A 9,475-nucleotide genomic window follows, 5' to 3' on the forward strand; every position below is an offset into this window, starting at 1 on the left:
TAATACATATATTATATTTTTTTATAATATTATTTTGTTAAAATTCATGTTCCAAAGTACGTAAACACAAGTTGTCACATCTTGTATATCTTATATAAATGTCTTATATAAAAAAGGGAAAATTGTATAAATATAGGAAACTAATAACCTAAATTAAATAGAATAGCTAGGGTTTGATTTAATTGTGCTCCATAACAAACATTATCTAAAATTTGCCAGCATCTCTTTCCCAGGAATCTCGCTCGCCACTCTCCATTCTCGCTCGCCTCTCTCGCTTTATACACAGAAGTGTATAATTCTGTTTCTGTTTTGTATAAAACGAGAGAAAATTGTATATACACATGCAAAAATGTATATCTTCGTGTTATGCACTTAATTATACAATTTACAAACATTTTACTTCAAAAATTGCAGAGAAAATGACCAACGAATTATACAATTGCAGTGAAATACAATTTTCTCTAGCTTTATACAACAAAAGTGTATATATTGTGTTTCTGTTTTTGTATAAAGCGAGAAAAACATATATCTTTTTGCTATAAACTTATAATTATGTAATATACATACATTTTAATTCGATTCAACTATATGCAAAGCAAATTATACAATTGCAGCGAAATAGGCCAGCAAATTATACACTTGTATATGTATAGCGAATTATACAGTTTTTATGTTTGCTATGGAGCACAATTATGCAAAATTTGCTATATTATACAAATATGAATTTTTTGTTTGTTATATGTGAAAGTTGCCCTACAAAAAATACAAAATGACTAACATGGCTATGTCAATTTGTCTTTTTTACTTTCCATTTTAATTTGTTTATTTCTTTAAGTATTAACTTTTCATGTAAAATAGGATTGAAATCACAATATTAAAGAATATTTTGATACATTCTACATATCTTTAATTTAAAATAACAAGATTCAAATTTCCATTTTAATTTGCTTATTTCTTTAGTATTAACTTTTCATGTAAGATGAGGTTAAAATCACAATATTAAAGAATATTTTGATACATTCTACATATTTTTAATTTAAAACAACAAGATTCAAAGTAAGTCTTATGCACTTTCTTAAACTCTGTTTTAAGTCAAAAACCTAACAAATAAATTAAAACAAAGGGAGTACTAGAGTTGTTGCAGGATCTAAAGAACATGGTCTAAAGAGGATTCCAACTTCAATGTCCAGGTAGCAAAGTACATCTTCATCTTCACAGAGGTAAAACCAAAAACGAAATTGAAAGATTCAAACAGCGATGAAATTTCACTCAAATTTCATGATCAATTCAAATGAATAAAAAACGTCAAGCCGAATCGATGAGATTGTTGTTAAGAGAACAATCTTAATACCTGATCTATTGTATACACCAGCAGCCAACTAAATATAACAAGCAAAAGTGTGGCAGCTAGATAAGCCAGATAGCATTTTATTAAGAATCAGAAGATCTTCACAATTCTGGCTTCATGTTCTCGCATTCCTCTCTTATTGACTGGAAAAGAATAGAGGAGAGGTATCGTTCCCCATAGCTTGGAAATACAACCTACCAAGAGAAATGTTGAACAAGTTCAAGGACTCTAAACAAGTGAGGCCCCTACGATGACATGCAACTAACTCAAAAGGAAATTTTTAACAATGCCGAGCTATTAAATCTATAAACTTCGGTGAAAATGAATGGAGGGATGATTTACTTTGTAATAAGTGAAGGGGAAAACGAATACTAAAGCTTGATGAGGTAGAAGAAAAAGGAAATGAAGGAGCATGGAAATACACGTGTCGGAAAAATTCACAAGTAAAGATTGAACATACCCCAATAAGCTTTCCTGCATTCTCAGGTCTCTTTCCAACTTGAATGGCAGCAAGAGCAGCTGCTCCGGAAGAAATCCCAACCTGATCATGAAAAATAGAAAAGATCACTTAATATATTCTGATTCAGAAATCATTCAAAGCATAGTTCTGTACATACAAATTAAAATTGGAGCATGACTACTTGAAATTCGACCACTTATAAGGTTTCTAATTTTCTATGATGTATCCACAATCTGTAACGTAGATGAATTAATCGACATTTGAAGTTTAGCTTCATTTAAAACTATCTCAAAAATCAGCTGATATGAAGATTCGGGAAAAGCACTAACCAACAACCCTTCTTGTAGGGCTAATTGCTTCGCAGTTTCAACAGCTTCGTCACTCGATATCTGAAAATTCAAGAAAATGAGTAAACACACTGAAAGATGACAGATTTCTTGAATAATGTGTTTCTGGTGAACTTTTTTGTAGAAGGACATCCAGATTTAAGCTCATACACCTAATTGGATACACTATATTCACCTAGTTATAACTAAGGAACAAAACTTACAAGGAAAAATTCTTTATTCAATATTAAAATTACATAGGCTTGTACACTGTTATATAGCTGATAATCGGGATAACTTGTTTCCTAACGAAATTTAACAAGGGATAAGAGATGTTCTAGTAGAGTAGCACAGAATGGAAGTGTGCCAAATGAATGAACTATCGCTATATAAACTGTATTGCCAGGTTAATAAAGTGGAATGAACTGTTTGAATAGCTATATGTGCTCAATTAGTTGTTACCTTGGCAAAGTATGTCAGATTTTTCATCCTTGTTTTACCAGAAGAAATACATATTCCATTCAATTTTGACTCTAAGAGAAGTTCCAGGATAACTCGAGGGAAACTGAAATAGTGTTGGATGGGAAGACAGACTTAACAAATTGACTGAGAATCAGGGGGAAGGGGTGGGGGGTACATATAGTAAAAGGTAGGATTACTTTGAAATCGCATATTGGTGCACAAGAACAGAAATGTGGATTTAGGTTCAATTACAGGTACACCAAATTTGAGATGGAAGATTCTTAGTCATGTAAATCAGAAATGAGTATGCATGACACATTAAATCTTTCATACTTTTCAATTTTCACAAGTTTAAAGAAGATGAAATAAAATGTTTTTAATGGGGATGGATAAGAATGTGACCTCTATCACTTCATCCATTACATCTTGATCCAAGTTTCCTGGAATAAAACCTGCTCCAATCCCTTGAATTTTGTGAGGGCCTGCACTTTCACAATGCAGCAAGTAGAACAAAACAGGATTTAACTTCAAAAGCGAAAAGTCAGATCAACATCTGAATGTTATCTTACCAGGTTTGCCCCCAGATAGAACGTTACTTTCTGTGGGCTCCACACCAATAATCTGATAAAGGCAACAAAAAGCAATAGAAAAAGAGTCAAGAGCACTTCATATCAACTGTGTCGGGATACTTTCTCAGCATTTTGCTCCATCCCATGTTTCTTTCACATTTTAGAAGTCAATGAACTGACATATGCATGAACTTCAGAGCTACACTTACAGAATGCAACTTATTTTTCGAGCATTATTGATACCTTAATGTTTGGATTTTGCTCTTTAAGGAATCGGCCTGTTCCTGTAATGGTTCCGCCAGTTCCAATGCCAGCAACAAGTATGTCAATCTTGCCTTTTGTGTCTTCCCAGATCTCTGGACCCGTTGTTTCATAGTGTATCTGCACCATACAAGCAAATGAAAGTCATAATCTGTAAACTCGAGAATACTGTACACTTTACGGAAAAAACCCGGAGGAGTTGAGGGGAGGGGAAAGAGAGGTAACAAGGTTAGCATGTGTGTGTAAAGGTCCTGTTAACCTACTACTTGAACTTAGTAAGTTAACATTGTACCCTTTTTCTGTTTTCCTTAAATATCAATTTAAACACATGCCCATATTTTAAATAGTAGACTTCAGGTCTTCTCAACAAAAAATGTCTAAACACCCAAAACTTCCTCTTCCGAATCAGCCACCCTAATTAACTATTTGCTTATAGCCCCTCTCTTGTCTCTTTCTCAAGCTACTGGTACGGTCTATTTCTTTCCTTATCGAACTCATCCCAAATGTTTCCTCCAGGTAACTTGGCTCTTTCCTCTTCATCTTTTCTTCTCCTCCTCTTTCATGTCTAAAGGATAACAGAAAAGAAAGAAGTATTGGTTTGATTTTGAATCTTTTTGATTGCACAAATTGGAAACCATGAAATGGATGCTTTCAAATTCAACTTACATGCTAGCATATGAAACTTCAGATAACAATTCAGAGTAAAGATGAAAATCAGCAACTGCCAGAAACTAATATTTGACTTTAAATCACGTTATTGTTGCATTTGCGATCCAGCATATATCAAAATTACTTGCCGGTAATTGGTAGCAAGCTGAGTACTCCAGTTTTCTCTTCTTTTTTTCTTGTTGAAAGATGATGTCAACAACTAGAGTAATTGTTAATAAAACAAATACAAAACAAAGAAAATTTTGGGATGAAGCTCTGCAGACCCATTGGGAAATGAAGATCCGATTGTTCTTCGCCGGAGTGTTGTGTCGGGTGAGAATGGAAAAGAAGGAATGGAAGGATAGTTAGATATCCAATCTGACATGCATATAGAGTTCTTTTTAGTCGCTACTCACTCTTTACAATTACATTGAATATACAATGATTGGGATTGGCACCATGGAGAATTAATCACCACAATGGCCATTAGAAGTGTAAATTGATTAAGGCAAATTGTAGAAGCCATTTAGTCACAAATAATAAGCATTCACTTATGGAGTATCATAAATTGCCACAACATAAAATAAAGAGTGAGCTGTTTGCAGAAGAACCTTGGGGTTGGCGGGATTGTCAAATTGTTGAAGGATATAGGCATCTGGTGTGTTATTCAATATTTCTTCAGCCTTTGAAACAGCTCCTTTCATCCCTTTGGCTGGATCAGTTAAAACAAGTTCAGCTCCAAAAGCTTTTAGAATGACCCTTCTTTCAAGACTCATTGACGCAGGCATCGTTAAGATGAGCTTATATCCTCTGGAAGCAGCAATGAAGGCAAGCCCAATGCCTGTGTTTCCACTCGTAGGCTCAACTAGAACAGTCTAAGACAAGTAGAAAACTAATAAGAAATAATGCTAAGATGTGGGACAAAGCAGTGACAAGCACAAACCATTCCCGTCTTCAGAATTAAGAAGAACAATCAGAAAGTAATTCAAACAAATTATTAATTTGCACAAGGAGCAAGCTATGAGAGCCTACAGTTAATTACACGCATTATCTTAGTATGGAGTTATGAGCTATGTACTTTTTTTTAACAAGAAAGATATGGACGATGTACTAAAAAGTAAAATATACTAGGAAGAAGGAAATATGATAATTCAGCAGACACGCAAACACACAGAGCCTCTATAATGTGGGAAAAACCTCCATGTTCATCGTTAGTTCATTATGATGACTGTGTACTCATGTCAAGAGCAAGCCTTGTGAGACAGTAAAGCCGCGTACCTTCAGATGGAAATCAAGGCCATCATGCTCAAAACGCATACCTAAGTGGTCCCATAAACCTAATGGCTTACCAGACTTGTAAGACCCATAAACAGCCATGTTGAAGACCAAGACTGATGAAAGCACGTTAAGTATACTAAAAGGACAATAAAAACAAAAGACTTGGCAAATAAGATGACAAAAACCAGAACCAAAAAAGAACTAGGTTATATCTGTTCTCCTACCAAAACCCTTTTTGTCCTCAAAAAGAAGGTAAAAATAAGAAATCTGGTCAATCAGAAGAAAATAGCACTCAGTCACACTGATATCAGGTACAAGATGATATTCTTATGTTTACAGGTCATACTAACACAAGAGACAGAACTGTATAACAAATGCATAATAGACTTTAACCTAACTGAACATTCACAATATGTCAAATAAAGATATTTTAGCATTTGAACATTACATGGTGGACTTATTCCTTTGATTCATAATGACATATATCAAGTCTGTACCAAGAGAGACAATTAGCTGATTGGTCAACATACCTTCCCCGGAGATATAAGTCCCTTCTCCTCGGCATCAACTATCATACTAAACCCTATCCTGAAATGCAACAGAAAAATCAATCAATCGGAAAACTATGTTTCAATCCTTTCATCCTAATTAGACTGTTTTTACATTGGAAAGAACCTAATGCAACCCCCATTCAACTATTCTTGGAACAGCTATGGCTTGCCTTTGTGAAGCTCATGTAGGCAGCGTTGAAACAAAAGTACTATGTAAGGGAAAACTTCAGAGATTGTTTTGAAGCATTTGGTGTTACCTGAACTAGCTTGTTCACAAGAAATACCTTCGTCTAAGATAAGGATTTTCAATTGTAGAGGTACCCCAAGAATAGAACAAAACATGAGTGACGTCAAATTTACAATAGATTCATCAGTATGATGGTCATCAGTGTTATATTTTCTAGAACTCAAAGTAAACGAAGGAAATATATTACTACCTATGTTCAAATATGTGAAGGTGTTCGACTTGGGCACGGAGTTTAAGAATAAGCCACAAATATTTTGTGGCTATGAATAAAATGGGATGTTTGAAGTTAAAATGTAACAAAATATTAAAAAGTATCGAGTCTCTTTGGGTCTCACTAAAAAGGAAAAAGTGTCACATGATTTGGGACGGGGGGAGTAAGTAGTAACTATCATATCAATATACTCATCGGAATGCAGACATAAGATATGATGTCTATAATCTGAGAGAAAAGATCAGTATAATGAAACAGGATAATTTACTTAAGAATACAGTATGGTTTAAAAGAATTCTTCAGTTAAAAATTCTAGGTTGAAGGAAATTCAAGTATCACAATACAAACAGAAAGCTCTCTCACCTGTCCTTAACACTGCAACATGGCTCCATAATCTCAAGTTTAGCAGCAATGTTTGCAACACAACCCTTAGCGATGGTGTTAAGGTAAACCATTGGTGTGTTCCCAATAAGCTGTCAAATGATATAACTAAATTAGCATAACAGTATGATGAAACAAATAGAATAGACATCAGGAGAGAGAAGGCATTCAATACAACAAGAACTATATGAATCTTTCCTGCTAATGGTCTTTCATACAGTTCAGAGTCGGAAATATTGTGAGGGTCTAAAGTTAAATACACCCATATATTATCTTTTAAAAAATGTTGAGACTTTCTTCAAAATAGTCTAAACCTTAATAAACCAAGAAGCCTAACTTTTTTCAAAATATTAATGTCACAGATCTTGAAACTAACGGAACATATGAAATAATGCAAAAGCAACATCAAAAAGCTCTTGACTAAAGGAGAAATACAGGAAGGAAAATATCCACCAGCAGGCAAATTTTATATGTTAACCAGTCTGGAGCAATATATCTGAATTACTAAAATTAATGCCAATAAAAAAAAAAAAACAAGGCATTCATTTAAAGTATGTCACCTGAACCTTTTGCGAAAAGAGGAAAAATGCTGAAAACTGGAAAAACCATTTCGGCATATCATAGTTAAACAGAAATTGACCAAAAAAATTAGGAGTTTACACTTGGGCGTGTTCCATATGACTTCGAGGAAATGTTCTCCTTGCTGAAATCATTTTCAGTCTTTGAATTAAATTGTGAAAATGTTTTCTAAAAGGGATAAACAATTTCTGTTGCTGAAGTAATATTCCTTTACAAGTATTCAAGTCTTACTCCTTATCACTTGCTTCATTCAACACATCATTGTTAACCTTTAATATCGAAAATTTCAAACATTATCACTACACATACTGTACTACTCCCTGTACAGTTCCCATACTAACTTCACTACCCAACCAAACAACACTATAATAAGACAGAAAATTATTTCCCAAGTTAGAATATCTCCATACAAGACACCTTCCTTCCTTACCAAATTCACACCTTTATAGTAAGAAAAGTAGCCCTCAATGACAAATTACCTCGAATTCACCAAGTCTAGACAAACAAACACGAAAACCAATTCCATATATCCTCCAACAATCAAGCCTTTTAACATTTCAAGATGAAATCACACCTTAAGGGGTCGTTTAGTAAGCGGGATAAAAGTGGGATATCCCACCATTAAGCTTGAGATAAAATTATACTTTATTTAGTTGAAGTATCCCGCCTTATCTCATCCAACTTTGGTATTATTTTATCCCATCTAGACGGTGGGACTGATTATAACTGGTAAGAAAATGACCCTTTAACGAGAAATTAACACAAATTCACAAAGTCTAGACAAACAAACACAAAACCCAATTCACATATCCACAAATAGAATCAAATCATCAAACACACACAGATAAAAACTACCAACAACAAGATTTACAAAAGGGGTTTCAAATCTTTCAACAAAATAAAACCGACCCAGATAAATATTTAGTGATAAAATCACCTGTGTAACATCTTCAGCGATGTTAAGCCCTTCAATTTCTGTACTCGATTTCGTTGGCACAGATACTGCTTTGCAAACAACAGAAGGGAAAGCAACTTTTCTGCTGCCATTAAACTTGGAAAAACCGAGTGATTGAGCTCTTAAAGGGGAGATTTTGAAGAGATTATTAGCTTCAGACTTAGTGTTACAGAGGGAAGTTAAGGGATTGTTGATGAAAGATGCCATTGTTGCTTTGCTATCTCTATCTCCCCTTTTTCTTAGGATGGATACACAAAGGGATTTATATAACACAAAAAAAGTCCAATGTTGTTACTATATTTATCTCTATATCATTTTCTTTTGGAATTTTCCTCAAAATATATTTTTTGTTGTGCATATAAATAGTTTCTCATTATTATATTAGAATAAATTTATAAAATATTCAATAATGAGTATATATTCATTGTAGCTAAACCCATGTGTGAGGGTTTAATTGATTTGTATTAAAATATAAGGTTAATTGATACATTAGTATTGGATTTTTGTAATGTAAGATTTGAATTGTTTTTTATTACTAAAAGAAAGTCTTAAATATGATTGTTTTATTTCTTTTTAAGAAAGTGAATTTTAAGCTGAGGGTGTGTTTGGTATACGAAGGTAAATGTAGTCCTAGAAAATATTTTCTCAGAAAATAAGTGGATTTCTTACTAATTTGTTGTTGTTTGGTTAATAAGAAAAAATATTATCCCAAAAACATTCAAGTATAATTTGGAAAAATATAATGACACTAAACTCGAAATTTATATAATCTGAGAAAATATTATAATTGAAATTTGAATTGAGAATCAAATCTCAAATCGAGAATATGGTTAGGATCAAGAGTCTAGTTCTGATAAGGGTCGAGGAGTCTGATTTTGAATCAGGAGCGAGAGTCGAGTTTGGGGGTTGGGGTTGAGTATTGAATTGACTCTTGTATTGGGAGTCGGGTTCCAAATCAGTTTCAGGAGTCGGGGCATGAGTCAGAGTCGAGGTCAAATCTTGAGTTGGGGTCGAGTCTCTATTTGAGAGGTAATTCATTGTCAAGTTAGGTTGGGGGCAAGGATTTGGGATTAGAAGTCAGGTCTTGGGTTAAGTTCGGGATCCAGGTCAAGGTCTCAACCCTGATTCATCTTTCAATTCTGATCCATATTATGCAATCAACTCTCAACCCAGTTTCTGACTCTCAAACTTGCATGACC

At 33.9% G+C, this 9,475-nt stretch overlaps 1 protein-coding gene across 3 annotated transcripts; it reads right to left on the minus strand.

Moving 5' to 3' along the window:
* Positions 1-1,238: 1,238 nt before the first annotated feature.
* On the minus strand, positions 1,239-8,628 carry LOC101254617 (cysteine synthase, chloroplastic/chromoplastic). Of its 3 annotated transcripts, none has more exons than XM_004244716.5 (10): positions 8,259-8,628; positions 6,725-6,834; positions 5,883-5,940; positions 4,686-4,949; positions 3,409-3,546; positions 3,166-3,217; positions 2,999-3,078; positions 2,138-2,197; positions 1,809-1,889; positions 1,239-1,542 (listed from the first exon to the last, which is right to left on the minus strand). In XM_004244716.5, exons 1-10 carry the CDS (start codon positions 8,481-8,483, stop codon positions 1,450-1,452), a joined length of 1,161 nt encoding a protein of 386 aa, XP_004244764.1. In that variant the 5' UTR covers positions 8,484-8,628; the 3' UTR covers positions 1,239-1,449. The 3 variants fall into 3 exon arrangements, with proteins under 3 accessions (XP_004244764.1, XP_019070813.1, XP_069144124.1); XM_019215268.3 differs by having other exon boundaries at positions 2,999-3,048; positions 8,259-8,606; XM_069288023.1 differs by lacking the exon at positions 8,259-8,628 and adding an exon at positions 7,801-7,986.
* Between the last annotated feature and the right edge of the window lie 847 nt (positions 8,629-9,475).

The sequence above is a fragment of the Solanum lycopersicum genome, chromosome 8 (genome assembly GCF_036512215.1).
Source record: "Solanum lycopersicum chromosome 8, SLM_r2.1".
NCBI classification, from domain to species: domain Eukaryota; kingdom Viridiplantae; phylum Streptophyta; class Magnoliopsida; order Solanales; family Solanaceae; genus Solanum; species Solanum lycopersicum.

What these genes read in the sequence shown, in the direction of transcription:
- LOC101254617 (XM_004244716.5), bottom strand. Translation starts at nt 8,483, where the DNA reads ATGGCATCTTTCATCAACAATCCCTTAACTTCCCTCTGTAACACTAAG. An exon ending in TCTATCTGGGGGCAAACCTG is followed by an intron (nt 3,079 to 3,165) that starts GTAAGATAACAT and finishes GTGAAAGTGCAG; the next exon opens with GCCCTCACAAAATTCAAGGG. An exon ending in CCCTACAAGAAGGGTTGTTG is followed by an intron (nt 1,890 to 2,137) that starts GTTAGTGCTTTT and finishes TTTCATGATCAG; the next exon opens with GTTGGGATTTCTTCCGGAGC.